We start from the raw sequence: 19997 nt of genomic DNA, 5'->3' as shown, positions 1-19997 counted from the left end.
AGTGAACTGTGTCAATATTTTAATGATAGTTTGTTAAACAACTTTTTTAATTTTAGGACAAAAATTATGCAAACAAATCACAGAGTTGGTCTGATATTTTGATTATGATCAGCGTTTCATTGAGCATTCTATGTTTATTAGTTTTTGAGTTAGATTGCAATTCATCGGTCCGCTTTTGAGCCAAACGCACTATACATGTGTGTCGGTGAATATTAAGTCAAAATGCGACAATTTTATAAGATACAACAGACGGAATATTCCACACCAAGATCCTAGAAGCGACATTTTAAAGGAAGATATGAAAAATGTGTAGTGATTATACTGATTATTAGAATGATGTTAGCCTTAATTTACACCCTTTTCTATAGTACATAATCATAAAAAGGTTGGGGGTATTCGGAAATAACTTAACATTTCCAGAATCGAAGTATTAGATTCTGTTAATAGTTTACGACAATACAATAATGAACTCATTAAAACCGATAGAGTAGTAAGACATTAGGCGCTGTGACCGCCAGCTTTCTTGTTCGACTACTGAAATTTGACATTTCAACATCAAAAGAGCACAGAATCGCCACGATTTGTCAAACATTCATTTATGATCACTCGGCCTGAAAAAATGCATACGAGTCTCCCACCGGAATGGGAATGTGTCCAACTCCTTTTGCAGCATCTGGCCAAGTTCAGCCAACTTAGTCAGCTTCATTGACGCACATTGCCAGAGACATGTTCAATGGGGGAGGTCTGGGCTCATTATTGTTCCGGACAGTTTATGCAGTAGAACCCTGGTCCAGGATGTAAACAGTCCAACTCAACGAGAACCTTCTTGTCTAAGAGCTTGTATATATACTGTCATTGCTACTGTAAACTTGGGGTCCCTGGGCTGAAAGATGTGCCATCTATGGGCAAGTCTTGTCGATTCAAAGGCAATATGCTTCCTTGATGAGATCCAAGATTCGGTCATGATGAGCTTCCAATTGTCCACAAATGCCGACAGACTGCCTTCCACTGGACCCATAGATATCGACACAGGTAAATCCAGCATTTTTACTGCAAGATTGTTGGACACAACATAAGTCGTGGACACAATATCTAGAGGTTGAGAAGTCCAAGAGCAGGGAGGTCTGTTTCTGTCCCTGCTTTCCATTCTTCTTCCGTGGGCCCAACACAGCCTTAACATCTTCCGTGGCCCCAACACAGCCTTAACATCTTCCGTGGCCCCAACACAGCCTTAACATCTTCCGTGGCCCCAACACAGTCTTAACATCTTCCGTGGGCCCAACACAGCCTTAACATCTTCCGTGGCCCCAACACAGCCTTAACATCTTCCGTGGCCCCAACACAGCCATAACATCTTCCGTGGCCCCAACACAGTCTTAACATCTTCCGTGGGCCAAACCCATCCTTAACATCTTCCGTGGGCCCAACACAGCCTTAACATCTTCCGTGGGCCCAACACAGCCTTAACATCTTCCGTGGGCCAAACACAGCCTTTACATCTTCCATGGCCCCAACACAGCCTTAACATCTTCCGTGGCTCCTACACAGCCTTAACATCTTCCGTGGGCCAAACACAGACTTAACATCTTCCGTGGGCCCAACACAGCCTTAACATCTTCCGTGGCCCCAACACAGCCTTAACATCTTCCGTGGGCCCAACACAGCCTTAACATCTTCCGTGGGCCAAACCCATCCTTAACATCTTCCGTGGGCCCAACACAGCCTTAACATCTTCCGTGGGCCCAACACAGCCTTAACATCTTCCGTGGGCCAAACCCAGCCTTAACATCTTCCATGGGCCAAACACAGCCTTAACATCTTCCGTGGGCCAAACACAGCCTTAACATCTTCCATGGGCCCAACACAGCCTTAACATCTTCCGTGGGCCAAACCCAGCCTTAACATCTTCCATGGGCCAAACACAGCCTTAACATCTTCCGTGGGCCAAACACAGCCTTAACATCTTCCGTTGGCCCAACACAGCCTTAACATCTTCCATGGGCCCTGTCAAACCTGGTCCTTGCCATGACCAGTAGGGATGAGGTGTCTGAATCCTGAGGAACTGAGGATCTGAGGCAGAAGTTAGGGAGTGATGAAATGTCCTATCCTCTTCAGACACGAGGACTTTCAATGCTTCCTAACATCTCCCATGAAACAGTTGGTCTGATGACCGAATGTAGAGCATGTTAAAGGGACACTGATCCAGAGCAATTCCCGGGATGACATCCCAGAATTCTTGACTGGGTTGCGATCGCTGCTGCGCAACCCCCCATGCAAAGAAATGTATAACTAGTGATGAACACTTTCTAACAGCGTTAGCATCTACACCGAAATGTCGAATCGATTGCAATAAAAAAGTTGTCTATCCTTAAAAATACATTCCTGTTTATCATGCCAGCTTCTAAATGTCACTCAGAGAAGTAATAACTAGTGATAGTTTCTGGTCACATGAGGGGACATGAGTTTCTCGCAAGCAGCCAAATTTTATTTCCCAGGGGGGAGGCAGAAATGAATTTTGAACCTTTAGACTTGATCCATGCATGTGAACTCTTTAGTGTTGACTCATGTATTTCATATGACTGCAAGATGGATTGTATATCAATATTATCAACAGGAATTATTATTATTAGTAGTAGTAGTAGTAGTAGTAGTAGTAGTATTTAGTATAGTATATATTTATATAGCGCACATATCCACGCAACTGGTGCATGCTCAAGGCGCTGGTATTTTTTCCCTCGACCATTGGATGTCAATCTCAATGGCACATCGTATTATTATCAATCTCAACTCCCTGGGGAGTATGCAACTCTTGAGATTCTGCTATTATGCCACATTTGACAACCACCCCACTGCCAGTCATCATAGATGACAATAGTAGGCCTCACCGCTCCAAGCCATCATCCCCCATGCGCTGAACAACGCCATCTAAACACTACCAAGACTTGCCCTGATATGAACCCCATAGAACATTTTTGGGACAATCTTGGACATCAAATCTGAGCTCGAGATCCTCCTGTCCAAAATCTGCAGGAAGTGATGTAGACACACCATGAGGAATGGCAGAGGACTCCGGTAATTTCGGTAGATTACCAGTATGATCAGGAGACCGGAAGATGCTGTCCCAGCTTGGGGTGGCTACACCAGGTACTGATGTGGTCACCAGTGGTGCTTCATACAATCATTATTTGAGAATTCTGTGACAATCAGATTGGTGGCATTGTCATGTTGACCATACTTTCTGGCATTGTTGATATTCAAGTTATCAAATCATTACCAAATTTTAGTTTTAGTTTTGTTTTCATTAGATTAAAATATGTGAAAGTGTTAAGATGCAGATTTTGGATTTCCAAGCAAATACAACAACATGTGGTGTTTTCATACTTTTATAAAATGATATGTGGGTGGTGATTGATTATTGGGAACAGGGTAAGCTTGCTTAACAGTGCTTTTGTAGCCAGACCCTTGACCTTATGAGGTGATGTGAACTTTTGTGGTAAAGGTATCAGCATATGACAAATGAGGCAATATGAACCCAATAATTCACTGTAGAAAGATCATGATCATTGTTTTCTATTTTGTACTTTGAGCACATAAAAAACAATTCAAATACATATCCTGGATATCTGAAATCATACCAAATTTTACAGATTTACAAATGTTTGCCAGCCAAAAGAAAATCACATATTTCAAACTCTTGTAAATTTAGTCACAAAAATCAGCAGAAATGAACTTGAAATAGGCAATGATCAAGTATTTATGCTTGGAAATGTCTGCGAATCTAGTCAAAGCATTCATGAAAAGCGGGACTGTGCATACTGCTATAAGCAGTTGTCACACATTTAACGTAGCTCCAAAAACAATAACATACGAAGTCAGTTCATCTTAGAAACATACATTTCCCCCCTGTATTTGCCTTAAATAGGTGTACAATCTGGTTTTGGTCATGTAATATGTCCAACAGCAACCTTGATGGAGATGATTATGGAGGTGGATGGGATTACTCCTTATCTCAGAATAGAGGTCCTTGAGTTGTTATCAACAACTATTTTCACTTGATAAATCTTGCAAACACAAAACCTCTATTTTATCACAGGAACAATCCACACAGTTTTTCGGTGGGTCCAGACATCCATTGACACACTGGACAACATTAAAATTCCCATGTGAAGCTTGAAAGTGCTGTAGATTGTTGGTTCTTTACGAATAAATGCTTACACCAGAACACATCAGTTGCCTTTAATTGTTGGTAAAATACATAAGATCCTCTGCCCTCCAATGCATTGATCTTTTGTCAGATCAAACACAAAGAGTGTGTCAGAATTCAAACTTGTAGAAATTGTGCAAACCTCTGTCGACTTGGATACATATATCTGTAAAACAACAAAACAAACATTAAAGTACACTACTGGTTGAAAAACATAAGCAAAATCCATTCCCGCTAACTCAATTCAGTTAATCACCCCATCAGTCATCGAAACAAGCACTTATTAAGCTATGTAAAAGTGCTTTTACGGTACTTCTGCAGATATTGTAATGCCAAAAGATGAGGTTGCAGGTATTGTGGTGTATCTTTGAAAAATAGAGCCACCAAATATTCTTGGGCACCATAGTTGAGTGACAAACATCACTCAGTGATCAACCTTGAACATACTGATTCTGGGAAAGTATTACTGTATGGTCAAAGTCTAAAAGCCCACAAGAATATTTAGAACATACAAGTTCCTACAACCAAAAACTATACATATACTCTTGAGTGAGTGAGTATGGTTTTACGCCACCTTTAGCAGTATTCCAATATCACGGCCGGGGACACCAGAAATGGGCTTTGATCATTGTACCCATGTAGGGAATCGAACCCGGGTCTTCAGCATGATGAGAGAACGCTTTAACCACTAGGCTACCCCACCGCCCTATACAAATGCCAAACTCACTCCTTTAGATAAATTGTATGACTGTGGACAAACAGAAAGGAGGTCAAAGTGTTGATGGATGACCGCTCAGCAGGTATGCTTCATATACTAGCCATAACATTGAGCTAATAAGGATATTTAAAGTACTGCAACAATGGCAATAATCATTAACAACAACATCTTTAAACACACCACAATGTTTGATTATATTTTCATAAGACAAAGAAGCGGTTTACCTGAACCTCTCTGTGGTGATGAGCCATGCCTTTACCATGGGAACGAGAAGCCCCCCAAGTAGAATCTGTACTGGGTGGTAGACCAGCAGGGGATGCTTATCAGAGATAAACCATCATACCCACCAAATATGATCTTGATTATTGGAATGCCTGTTAAAAAAGTACATCCAGTTATGAATAAAGATACTAAAGGACATTAAAGAGAGGTGAAAGAATTTCTAAGAATGCATAAAAGGACTGGAATATTGGGAAAACAAGTGACTTCTGTCAGGTTTGTGTTCTAATATGGATTGTGTATGGTATGTGAACACCCTACTATTGACAAATTTAGCAATCTCATAAAATCTAGTCTTATTCCTTGCAAAAACAAATAATGGATCAGAGTATATCCCAGTGTGGGTCACATCAGATGTGGCATGATCTGTCATGGACGACCTCAGATCTTTGTTTAGCAGTAGCACGAATACAAATCTGACTTTAATGAGGATGTAACTCTACATGCCTCTGCCAATGTGGTCACTGACCTGGGATTTCATAATGTTGACCATTCACTGAACCAAACATAAATTTGACATGTTTACAAGTAAATAGTTTTTAATTCATCACAGTTTATATCATTTGGAAAACTTGAAATGTGCATTGAGAAATATGACATATGTTCAACATGTAATTTTTGGGATAAAATTGATATTTTATACTCATGCTATATTGTTTATCTCCCTTCTCCTTCGAACGGTTAAGTGGAAACTTGAATCCCTTTCAGTTCCCTGAAGCGAACGTACAATCACTCACCCGGGAGCTGCCTTTCCCGCCAAAAGCACCCACGTGACCATAAGGCATGCAGTTTCACTCTCTCAGCGTATCTGCCAACACTAAGGCTTGCAGGGAAACCAGAAGTGCTGAGAGGGGACAGTTGGGAGGGCTTCAAATCATGAGTCACGATAAGTATAAAATAAAAAATTTATCTGAATAATTACATAGTTTTCCTTATCCTCACTCATGCTATATTGTTTATTGAATCCGAAGAAAACAGGTGGTGGGTCAGCCACCTATGGGATTCTCTGTGACTGAATAATCATGTCATCGTTCCCTCATATACCCCCTGGGAACTCTTCTTGCGGCTGGAACACATCAAATTTTCCTGATTATCGGGGAGCCACCTTCTTTTACATGCGTAACAGAAGTAAGTCATGTAGATTTCGTGGATGTTAGATAAACTAGTACGCCACCATGTCTAGTTATCTAGAACGACCCATATGTTAAGGTAAGGACTATTACCGAAACTGAGCCTATATCACTCATGCGCTGACTTATCTTGTAAGACAGGGGAACATGGACTCTCAGCCGGTGGCAATGGATCAGTTGCCTGGTGTCAACGAGTCTGTGTGACAAGGATGAGTATTCTCATCGTCTGGCTGGAATCATGCTGCACTACTACTAGTGGCCTGAACTGGTGTATCCTGGATACGTCTTCAGTAGCGATATCTCGTAGATAGTGGTTGGCGAACACAGAGTCTGACTTCCAAAAGCAGCCTTCCATCATGGATGATAAAGAGCAGTTCCCATGTAGGGCGAGTGTCGAGGCCAGTGCTCATACTTCATGTGGGTTCGATGCTTGGGTGGCTCTAACCCTGTTGCTTTATACGCTCATAGGATCACGGCTCTGATCCAAAAGGATATCGTAGTTCGGGAGACCTCTAGTTGTGGCGGGTGATAGTGGGATAAATAAACTGACGGGCAAAAGTTAGTATATGACGTTTTGAACGTCCTGTAACAAAGACATACACCGAAATTTCCCAAAAATATTTCATGCATCATAATAAAAAAACACTTGAGCTGTAAATCACAAAAAATCAACAATTTCATTCAAGGAGTTTGTGAGCCGCTGTCAAGTAAACACGCAAGGGGTGGAATTTTGCATAAATCGATTATCACAATCTGAGTTTATGAGTCAGTAGCAGGGGCATTCCTTCAATACAGGATCTTGTGCACATCAGTATCGTGTGCTGACCCCCTGCTGCGTCAATGCATGCCCTCACACGTCTCCTCATTGGCGTCGTCAAGCGTCGAATGGCGTCATTGGGAATGCGGTTCCATTCCTCTCTGAGTGCTTGCTCTAGCTGTTGCCTGTTCTGTGGAACTTGTTGCCGACCTCTGATCTTCCTGTCCAGATGATCCCAGAGGTGCTCGATCGGGTTCATATCCGGTGAACACGCTGGCCAGGAGCAGGGCGTCAACATTGTTCTGTTGCAGAAAGTAGCGAGTCTCTCTGGCAGTGTGAGGTCTCGCGTTGTCATGTTGTAGGAGTACACCCGGGGTTGATTCTGTAGGAAGGGTACCACAACTGGCTGTAGGATCTGTCCGATGTACCCGTGCATTGAGATTGCCCTGCACTACAACCAGACAGGTCTTCTGGTCTCCACAGATACCGCCCCAAACCATGACTCCACCCCGCCCGAATGGATGAACTTCTCTGATGCATGGCCTTGATAAGCGTTCCCTCGTCCCGCGATATACCCGTTCTTTGCCATCCGCACTTGTAAAGGGTGAAACGGCTTTCATCGGAAAAGAGAACACGTTAAGCCAATCTCGGACTTGCCACCTGTAAACTTGCCTTGCCCACCGCTGTCTGTTTTGGCGATGTCTGAGGGTCAGGACCATTCAGCGGAAAGGCGGTAAGCCCTTATACCAGCTAATCTCAATCTTCGGTCACTGTGCGGCGACTGATCACGATGCCAGAGTGCTGTAGCCGCCGTCGGCGTTGCCGTCCGCGAACCTGTTCGGAGATGGATAGTCCGGATGTAGCGGTCTTCTATGGGTGTAGTGACCCGTGGCCGTCCACTTCGGCCTGTCTTGAGTGCTACCAGTATTCGATAACGTGTGAACAGCCTGGAGATTGTTGCTGGGGTACAGCCCGAGCGTTCTGGCAAGATGAGCTTGGGTAGCTCCATATCGCATTCAATGGCTTGCTCTCGCTGAATTTGTGTCAGCCCGGCATTTTTGCATGTGCTTTCAGTTACTGTGATATGCCAGCATGTATCCATCCCATTTCTACCCGACTGGTGCACGTGCATGTTCGTGATTTTCAAAGATTACATGTTATACCTTTTTCTCGTGCTAGGGGTCACGTGACTACATCTACTGACATCACTACCATTCTGCAATATTCTCGTGACTTTGACAATGTTTGCTTTGGATGTTTCATTGGAATTTAGACATGCTCAATTTCCCCAAACCAAATTGAAAACGTTATACTAACTTTTGCCCGTCAGTTTAGATGCTTGAACTTCCTCCTCCTCACAGCAGTCCTGTCTAAGTAGACTTCCAAGGCTCTGACCGGGCATAAGGATAGATCTTGTGTATCGTCTGGACCCAAGATGGTTGATAGTGCCAGAACATAGAACTGACGATCCAGTTGGCCAGGCAGCTGATTCTTAGCGATGACGTCCCATCTAATGTCTAGATGGACTGCAGCACGCTGTCCAGTGTCGAATCTCGTACGGCCGAAGTTGAGGGCGTGGATTTCTGACATTCTAGCAGCAGTAGCTAGGTGTCTAGTAGCCCTCAGATGACACAGGTAGTCAGCTACTTGTGGGTGCGTTCCTTTCATGGCCGAGAACCCTTTGTTAGCACTGTTTTAACTGCTCTGGCGGAGTACCCTCTTCTCTTCAAATAGTGCGTAATATGTTCCATGTATGTATATGGAAACCTGCTGGGTGTGAGGATGGATCGCAAGAGCCAGGAGGAAGAAAGTCTTAAATGTGACATTCTCGAAATCCTTCTCCGCCAGGGGTTTGTATTCCTCTGACGTGAGATGGTTTAGAGGTGAGGTGAGGTCCCAGGCTTGTGGCCGGAACTTCCGGGATTGATCAGCAACTTTGTAAGATCTGAGGAGAGACTGGAGCTCAGGGACAGTTGACACCTTCACACCCATAGCCGGCGCAATAACTGTGTTAAGCGCGAACAGGTACGTAGACAAGGTAGAACCCTCCAATTTCTTGGAAGTTCTAGGATGCTGGAGGTACTCCGCGACCATCTGCGGCGATGCTGTTGTGGGAAATACAATACCCTTCGCCTTGCAGTACGCTTCAAAATTCTTCCATTTGTCATCATAGAGTGACCTGGTGGAAGGTCGGTGCACCGTGGTAATCGCCGTAGTGACTCGCTTGGAATATCCCTTTGCAGTTAGCGATTTATGTAAATGCGTCAGGCGTGAAGATGGAGCGTGAGCGGAGACCAGTGCAGCTGATCGGAGTGAGGATGAACCAGAAGATCGACGCGATCAGGAAGTGGTACTGGATTTGGATCGGCCAAGTCTTGCAGGTCTACAAACCCAACTTCTGGCCGGCCAAAAAGGTGCGACCAAAATCAGTGTGTCGCTGTGTCATGCGTAACTTGAGCACTATGCATGGAAGTAGAGCCACTGGTGGAAACACATACGCGTTCAAGTCGTCCCAATGGCTGGCTAGAGCATCATATTCCCAGGCCAAAGGATCCGGGATCGTGGAGACGAACATTGGAAGCTGATGACCGAAGCAGGTAGCAAACAGATCCACTATTGGGTTCGACATCTGAAAGCACACATGCGAACACCTGCGGGATGGTCGAACCGGACGGGACAGAGAATCTGCAATGACGTTCTTCACCCCTGGGATGTGATTGGCCTGGACCGTGATGCTCAGAGAGTCCACTAAGTGGACAAACTGTTTTGTCCACTGAAGAAGCTGAGGAGACCCTGTGGATCCCATTCGATTGATGTGCCACACGACTGCAGCATTGTCCGATAAAATCAAAAGCAACAGGTGTTGCCAATGAGTGATCGCTAGAATCACTGCCCTGAGCTCCAGAACGTTGATGTGACACGTGTGGTCTGCGGAACCACCTGCTGATCGAGAAGGTGAGCTCCCTACCCATGTAGAGAGGCGTCTACGTACAGGTGATGTACTGGAGCAAACGGCCTTAAAGAGACTCCGCCACAAACATTGAACTCGTCCAACCACCACTGAAGATGGGGATGGAGCGCTGGAAGAAGAGAGATCAATGTGTGAGGGAGGCTGATCCTGATGTGCGGACACACACAAATTGGAGAGGCCGTAGTTAAAGCTATCCCCTGAGAGTCAAAGCTTGAACTGACGTCAACAGAAGTTAGGGGTACCATAGAACTCAAGCGCAGACATTCTGTTCATCGAGCGATCACTGAAGGACTGGACGAAGCGGTACTGAAAGGAGAATCAATTCCTTCGGGTTCAGTTGTCGGCCTCGAGATACGAGAGTATAAATCGCTGTATCAGCCAAAGCTGGAGATGGCCTCTGTATGTTGGGGCTTGAGCTGATGTCAGAAGGCCCAGCAACTACTGCCACTGAAGATGGGATCTCTCCTGAGATAGGATACGTTCGATTAGCCAAGCTTCCTTCACAGTACTGAAGAAGTGCTGAATGTAGTAGGTTCATGGCACGGAGATTATCAGTCAATCTACAGGACAGTCACATTGTACACAGAGTGATGAAGGTCATATAATCAGTGATCGCAGGAACGTATGGTTCGCCAAAAGAAGTGTTGGTCAAGTTTCTGCGTGTGGTACCAGCAGTGATGTATCTTCGTCGAAAGGTAGATTCGTTGAATCGAATCATTCATCAAAGATGAAGATCGGAAGGTAGATGACGGAGGAATTTTGACGATCCAGGATCGTCAATAGCCATCATAATTTAGAGGCCTGTGCTACTGACATAACTACTACCTCTGTACAACCAGCAGAAACAATGCACTAACTGGAAGTGCCGCACTGGATGGAAGCGTTGATACATAAGAGAGCAGCGCTCTGGATACGAGTGGCGTACTAGTAGGAAACATGGGATTGAAGCGGCGCATTGGTGTGTAGAGACAAGCCAATCAAAACCCAAGGTACACTCTGAAGCACCGAACTGAATGAAAGCGCCGCATTGGAGTGAACGCTCTGTCCGTACATAGATACCGCAGAAGCATGAAGCGTAACCCCAAAGCCAAGCTGAGCAATGGTAGAAACTGCAGAAATGAGGTATCAACACGGAAGTTGGAAGAATTGTTGAAGGTAAACTCGTAGTAGAAAAAATCACTGTAGGTAACATAGTTTGCGAACTAGCAAACAAAGTCATGTTGACAGTAGGTGCATAGAGGGAATCAGATGAATCGGTGAATGCTGATAGTTCGGCGAACACTGTCGGATCGGCATATACTGTTGGAGCAGCGATCTGGTGTGGTTCGTCGACCAGGATCAGTTCTGAGATCTAGGTCGGTTCGACGATCTGGGCCTAGATTTTCGAAGCTCTCTTAGCGCTTAGATAGTTGTAAGTGCCATTCATTAACATACAACTATCTTAGCTCTAAGAGAGCTTCGAAAATTTAGGCACAGATTAGGAAAGGTGATCTTGTTCAGTACTGTGATCCGGTTTGGTCAAGTGATTTGGTTCGGCTGATCTAAAGCGCTGAGTCAATCAGGACCGGTGCACTCATCTAAAACGCCATACTATACAGTAATGGTTTACTGGACTGAAAAGTTGTTCAATCGAAAAAACAGTTCACAAGGTTGAATCGTTGTTCCAATCGAAAAGGCACACTGGGCAGAAGTGTTGATCCAATCGAAGCGGCGCACTGGGGTAATGAGTTGTACCGAGCGAGAGCGGTGAACTGAAGTGAAATGGTGCACTGGCCTTTTCTTCCCTATGTGAGAGCGTCCGGTGATAGTGATAAATGGCGAGCTGTTTGGTACGGACAATCTCGCTTCGAAAGTTGAGATGAAGATGGACCCTTGGAAAGCCTCCGACGATTTCTGTCTGCCACATGATAATGGAGAACGCTTCCAAACTGGCACAATAAGAGCAACAGTGAGGCCCGTCACACCATCCGATACAATCAACGCACAGTGTGTGAGGATCAGAGGCAGGGAAAAACAATTCTATAATTGTCACAGTGTCATCTCTTCCAGGAAGATTGAACACTTTCCTCATGATGAAAAGTAGAGACGAGTGGCAGACAGAGCATAACACAGGTCCACACCAGTGGGCAACAAGAAAGAGAATGACAGTAATGGGATGTCACATGATCATCTGAGCGATCTCATCTTATGGAGATGATTGACAGGTCATGCTATCGGAGTGGGGGCAGAGGTCAGGTGGGACAGAGGCCGAAAGATTTGATTCAACTTAGCCAACAGCCTTCTACTTTCCACATATGGGTCAAAGTAGAAGAGAGAGGTGCATACCGTGAGATAGGATAAGTTTAAAGATTTCAACGAATTCCAAAAATCATACAAATGTGTATAATAAATACATGTTGAGAATATCAAACAGGATTCCAGACACAATTGAGCAACCAATGTGTGAATCAAGCGTTGAGACGTGATAATATCATTGTTTACACAAAGATCATGTAAACAGACAGTCACCTGGAATGGAGTGAAAATCATACAAATTAGTCGAAATTTACACAACAATTTCCATAAATATGAATAATAGCCTAAATAACACATTCACGGCAAAAATTGAGTTAAATATCCAAAGTAAAAAGCATTATAAGCCGCAAAAGGGACCCTGAATATACCGCCCAACCGTTCACTTGGGCAATTAAGGAGAGAGTGAGGACTGCATGCCTTATGGTCACGTGGGTGCTTTTGGCGGGAAAGGCATGGGAGGCAGCTCCAGGGTAAGTGATTGTACGTTCGCTTCAGGGAACTGAAAGGGATTCAAGTTTCCACTTAACCGTTCGAAGGAGAAGGGAGATAAGCAACAAAGATCTAGCATGAGTCAGGATAAGGAAAATTATCATTTTTGGTTATTATTATTCTATTATTTTCTCCTGAATAATGTTCACAATCTTTTCTATGTTGCCTCAGAAAATCTCTTTAGGCGGACACATGTTCATCAATATGGCCTCCTTCAAACCGGCCAATAGAGAGGAACCAACCTCCCCTCATGGCACTCTGGATTTCCCTGTAGATCCGGGTGTCGGGCTCATATTCGGAGAGAGTGAAGAGCATGTCTGATCATGTGACGGTTTTGGCGCCAAATATCAAAGGAAGGCTACTTTTGGGGTGAGTGATTTTACGTCCGCTTTTTTTAAGGGAGCTTCAAAAGGGGATTCAAGTGTTCCACTATAGCTCGCAAGAAGGAGACAAGCAATTAAGCATGAGTCAGGATACGGAAAAATAATTATTTTTGGTTTTATTTGGTTAAGAAACCTGTACGGTCTAGTTATTTTAACAGGGCATATGAGCCTTTTAAAATATGGACTAATTGGCCTTGTTCAGTTATTAACGAGGATCCACCGATATCTCTGAAACTTATTGTTTGAAACACTGACTACAGTAAATTACCAGAGATAGAGCCATTTTGATGTTTAGAAACTGATATATACCTAGAGTCAAGGACTTATGCGTACAACAGAACACCAGAGCCACAGTATCAGCTGGCTGTAGTCCAAGAAAGGAGCATTTTGACACAGCAAAAACTAACATCATCAGGCCAGCTTGAAGCACGATTACTGAAAAGTAAATGACATCATCAATTACCACATTGTTTAAAAAGCAAAGCACTCTGAAAAACAAGAAAACAAAATAGTAAGACTTTGGTTTGTTAACAACCGGTCAGCCTGGAAGCTTAAGATTGTCCACCATGTCACGTGCATCATGATAACTATATACAGTAAAAAAGTATTGCAACACATATGTTTTTAATACCCATATACCCATTCATATTGAGTTTTTGATTATTTTGACCCTTTGGGCGAACCATACATTGATTTTAGATACACACCTGCTATGAATAAGTACGAGTATTACATGCAATGCATGTACTCGTCATTAAGTACAGAACCGTAACCTAAATTCGTGGATAACCTTGATTCGTGGATCGCGGAAATTATCATGCTAGCTCGTAAATTAAGTCTCGACTGACGTCACGAAGCGGTACTTTTGATGTACATACAATGCCACGCCTAGCTGACAAAAAGGTTCCGAATCTCTGCATTACACACAAGTACACTAAATGTAATTGTCCAGCATTGAGATAAATAGCCCCAGATCACTAATTACCATTACCAAATTTTATTTTTACAAAATTTCAAGTAAAAAAGATACCGTTAGCTCCAGCCTTCGCACTTCTCGTTGTCTGCTTTCCTTGGTGTCAATACTTACTGCCGTGTTATGTCGTACATAGTGGTATAAAGTAACCGACTACGTAATCCACGAAACAAGGTGACGTCACATTTTGTGGGCACACGAATGGGTGATGATTGCAAATGGCTTCCGTAAACAAACGTTTCATACACGAGTGGAATATTAGGCATTTTCAATTTGCTGAATAAATGAATAAACTAATCAGTGCGTATACAAAATGAAATCATGCATTTAAAATATGAATTTCGCCGCATTCCTTTATATCCACAAATCAAGGTTACGCGAGTGTACATATCAAGTTTCAGAAAAATGTTTTCCAGCTTGATAACTTTGAAAAACTATTGATTTTGTAACATGGGGCTTCCGAAACTGACAACTGCTCAAAGATGGTAAGTTATTGGTATGCGGAATGCTGGCATGTTATTGAGGACTACTGCAAGAGATAATAGTTGTCATCCATTATTTAGCCAATTTTCAAGAAAATATCAGCCAACTAATGACAATAAGGACTGCCAACATTCAAGTCAACAATGCACAATGCAATACCATTTGGCAGGGATTCACTGATGGTGTGGGGTACCTCTCACGTGACTGTAAACTTGAGATCATCACACAAAATCTTGAATTATTGGAACAAGCCTTCCATCAAGAATGGAATGCAATGCCTTAATTTCAAATTCAACCTACGATACAGTCAACGAGGAGGAGGGTCAAGCATGCCATTCCATTGCAGTTGGCATGGGTTACACTAGATACTGACATTGTGCTCGGTTATTGATACTTATGTGATATTGAAGATTGTAGGCATGGGTTACACTAGATACTGACATTGTGCTCGGTTATTGATACTTATGTGATATTGAAGATTGTAGGCATGGGTTACACTAGATACTGACATTGTGCTCGGTTATTGATACTTATGTGATATTGAAGATTGTAGGCATGGGTTACACTAGATACTGACATTGTGCTCAATTTATTGATACTTATGTGATATTGAAGATTGTAGGCATGGGTTACACTAGATACTGACATTGTGCTCGGTTATTGATACTTATGTGATATTGAAGATTGTAGGCATGGGTTACACTAGATACTTGAGACATTTGACAGATACTTATGTGATATTATTGAATACAACTAGATACTGACAGGTTATTATTGATACTTATGTGATATTGAAGATTGTAGGCATGGGTTACACTAGATACTGACATTGTGCTTTCGGCCTTATGTGATATATTGAAGATTGTAGGCATGGGTTACACTAGATACTGACATTGTGCTCGGTTATTGATACTTATGTGATATTGAAGATTGTAGGCATGGGTTACACTAGATACTGACATTGTGCTCGGTTATTGATACTTATGTGATATTGAAGATTGTAGGCATGAATCTTGAAAATTACCAGACTTCTTGACAGAATACAACCACAGTTATCAGCTCTACAAAATGAATCAGTTTTGGCCATGTAGGCTTCCCTAAAAACAACAACATTTTTTTCACTCTTTTAGCATTTTAATTATGCCTTGAGGGTCAATTAATCCCAATAGTAAGTTAAATTAGAGGTTTGATAAGTTACTTTGCTTTGGTAAATTGTAACATTTTGATACTATGAAAAATAAGGTGTCTTGCGATACTTTTTCCATAAGTATTCATGGAAATGTCACAGCCAATAAATAGCTAACCATATGACAGTAACTGAAACTAACTACAGCAGATTTTTTTGAAGTAAAACAGATTTTTCAGTAGCTTTTGCACAAACCTTTAATAAAAATTACAAATAATCAGTTTCCAAAATGGAAGTAGAATTCCTAGTGAGAACTCCATGCATGCAAAGTAGGGGTGGGTATTGCAGAGAATTTTCATATTGCGATATATTGCGATTCGAAAGCATATATTGCGATACGTATTGCAATATATTGCAAGAATATTTTTTCACCAAAACTTACTTATAATCGAGTTAATGCTTGATTTATAAAGCAAAAAGACAACAAAATCACTATGCTTGATTAAGCTTTAATAAAAACTTTTAATCATGTTAAAATGAAGGAAACAAGGAAACATCAACACAGTGGTTACTAGTTTGAACTAGTTTCTCCACTATCAAAAATGCCCCGAGATTTTAGACAGCAACTTGACCTGGTCAGGACATATCAGGGATCACTGGTCATTAATGAGTAAATATAGAACGTTCAGATCAGAAACTTTGCGAAATACTTGAGCAAAAATTAAGAACACAACTTCAAACCGAACTTAACTTGATTTCCGGTGTGAAAAATGTTAATATCCAAAGATTTCTGAGTGTTACGAAGTTTTCCGAATGCATGTCGAAAAAACAGTTTTCGATCCGGGTATCGCAATACGTATCGATTTCATGTCTGAACCGGTAAATATACTGGTAAACCGGTTATATTGCGCAGCCCTAATGCAAAGTAATAATTGAAATAAAACTTCCTATGTATTAGAAACTCACCATAAGTTTTCATTCTTTGAAATACCTCAATCTTTAGATAGTGCATGTACCATCATCTCTACTGGACAACATACCAGCTTACCGATTAAACCTATGGTACCTGTGTAGGTTCATAACGATTGTTCTGCAAATACATACCTAACAGAACAACTGATACTAAGCTCATCTCGTCCACGTTGATGTCCCTGTGGGAGAACGTGTCACAGAAGGTGGTGTAGATGACAAGCAGGAGCACCACACTGTGGAGACAAACACACATGTCAGCTGGGCTAGATACATGGACATCTACCATCAAACACACGTCAGCTGGGCTAGATACATGGACATCTACCATCTAACACACATGTCAGCTGGGCTAGATACATGGACATCTACCATCAAACACACATCAGCTGGGCTAGATACATGGACACCTACCATCAAACACACATGTCAGCTGGGCTAGACACATGGACATCTACCATCTAACACACATGTCAGCTGGGCTAGATACATGGACATCTACCATCAAACACACATGTCAGCTGGGCTAGATACATGGACATCTACCATCTAACACACATGTCTACTGGGAATAGATACATGGACATCTACCATCAAACACATGTCAGCTGGGCTAGATACATGGACATCTACCATCAAACACACATGTCAGCTGGGGGACACATGGACATCTACCATCAAACACACATGTCAGCTTGGCTAGATACATGGACATCTACCATCTAACACACATGTCAGCTGGGCTAGATACATGGACATCTACCATCTAACACACATGTCAGCTGGGCTAGATACATGGACATCTACCATCAAACACATGTCAGCTGGGCTAGATACATGGACATCTACCATCAAACACACATGTCAGCTGGGCTAGATACATGGACATCTACCATCAAACACACGTCAGCTGGGACAGATACATGGACATCTACCATCAAACACACATGTCAGCTGGGCTAGATACATGGACATCTACCATCAAACACACATGTCAGCTGGGCTAGATACATGGACATCTACCATCAAACACACATGTCAGCTGGGCTAGATACATGGACATCTACCATCAAACACACATGTCAGCTGGGCTAGATACATGGACATCTACCATCAAACACACATGTCAGCTGGGCTAGATACATGGACATCTACCATCAAACACACACGTCAGCTGGGCTAGATACATGGACATCTCAAACCATGGGCTAGATACATGGACATCTACCATCAAACACACATCTCAGCTGGGCTAGACACATGGACATCTACCATCAAACACACATGTCAGCTGGGTAAGACACATGGACATCTACCATCAAACACACACGTCAGCTGGGTTAGACACATGGACATCTACCATCAAACACACATGTCAGCTGGGCTAGATACATGGACATCTACCATCAAACACACATGTCAGCTGGGCTAGATACATGGACATCTACCATCAAACACACATGTCAGCTGGGCTAGACACATGGATATCTACCATCAAACACACATGTCAGCTGGGCTAGATTCATGGACATCTACCATCAAACACATGTCAGCTGGGCTAGACACATGCACATCTACCATCAAACACACATGTCAGCTGGGCTAGATACATGCACATCTACCATCAAACACACATGTCAGCTGGGCTAGACACATGGACATTTACCATCAAACACACATGTCAGCTGGGCTTGATACATGGACATCTACCATCAAACACACACATCAGCTGGGCTAGACACATGGACATCTACAATCAAACACACACGTCAGCTGGGTTAGACACATGGACATCTACCATCAAACACACACGTCAGCTGGGTGAGACACATGGACATCTACCATCAAACACACACGTCAGCTGAGTTAGACACATGGACATCTACCATCAAACACACATGTCAGCTGGGCTAGACACATGGACATCTACTATCAAACACACATGTCAGCTGGGCTAGATACATGCACATCTACCATCAAACACACATGTCAGCTGGGCTAGACACATGGACATCTACCATCAAACACACATGTCAGCTGGGCTTGATACATGGACATCTACCATCAAACACACATGTCAGCTGGGGGACACATGGATATCTACCATCTAACACACACGTCAGCTGGGTTAGATACATGCACATCTACCATCAAACACACATGTCAGCTGGGCTAGATACATGCACATCTACCATCAAACACACATGTCAGCCGGGCTAGACACATGGACATCTACCATCAAACACACATGTCAGCTGGGCTTGATACATGGACATCTACCATCAAACACACATGTCAGCTGGGGGACACATGGATATCTACCATCTAACACACACGTCAGCTGGGTTAGATACACGGACATCTTCAATCAAACACACGTCAGCAGGGACAGATACATGAAAATCTGCCATCTAACACACGTCAGCTGGGGGACACATAGACATCTACAATCAAACACACACGTCAGCTGGGCTAGATACGTGGATATCTACCATGAAACACACATGTCAGCTGGGCTAGATACATGGACATCTACCATCAAACATACATGTCAGCTGGGAATAGATACATGGACATCTACCATCAAACACACATGTCAGCTGGGCTAGATAAATGGACATCTACCATCAAACACACATGTCAGCTGGGGGACACATGGACATCTACCATCTAACACACATGTCAGCTGGGCTAGATACATGGACATCTACCATCAAACACACATGTCAGCTGGGCTAGATACATGGACCATCTAACACATCAGCTGGGCTAGATACACACACCATGTAACACACATGTCAGCTGGGCTAGATACATGGACATCTACCATCAAACACACATGTCAGCTGGGGGACACATGGACATCCTGGGATAGATACATGGACATCTACCATCTAACACACACGTCAGCTGGGGGACACATGGACATCTACCATCTAACACACATGTCAGCTGGGATAGATACGTGGATATCTACCATCAAACACACATGTCAGCTGGGCTAGATACATGGACATCTACCATCAAAAACACACGTCAGCTGGGGGACACATGGACATCTACCATCTAACACACATGTCAGCTAGGGGACACATGGATATCTACCATCAAACATACATGTCAGCTGGGCTAGATAAGTGGATATCTACCATCAAACACACACGTCAGCTGGGACAGATACATGGACATCTACCATCAAACACACACATCAGCTGGGCTA

At 43.1% G+C, this 19997-nt stretch overlaps 1 protein-coding gene across 1 annotated transcript in view; it reads right to left on the bottom strand.

The window, feature by feature from the left end:
• Window positions 1-3369: 3369 nt before the first annotated feature.
• Window positions 3370-19997, bottom strand: part of LOC124285523 (sodium/bile acid cotransporter 7-B-like) — a 71779-nt gene continuing 55151 nt past the window's right edge. Inside the window, exons 8-11 of the mRNA XM_046721762.1 lie at window positions 16913-17013; window positions 13536-13661; window positions 5147-5296; window positions 3370-4370 (exon numbers count right to left, since the gene is read on the bottom strand). Coding sequence (XP_046577718.1) covers window positions 5178-5296; window positions 13536-13661; window positions 16913-17013 — 346 coding nt within the window. The 3' untranslated portion in view covers window positions 3370-4370; window positions 5147-5177. The remainder of the gene's footprint in view (window positions 4371-5146; window positions 5297-13535; window positions 13662-16912; window positions 17014-19997) is intronic.

Source organism: Haliotis rubra, unplaced genomic scaffold (genome assembly GCF_003918875.1).
Source record: "Haliotis rubra isolate DU_JTF1 unplaced genomic scaffold, ASM391887v1 Scf361, whole genome shotgun sequence".
Classification (NCBI taxonomy): Eukaryota; Metazoa; Mollusca; class Gastropoda; order Lepetellida; family Haliotidae; genus Haliotis; species Haliotis rubra.
Note: the sequence above shows the minus strand (reverse complement) of the source record. Positions and strands in the feature narration are given on the sequence as shown.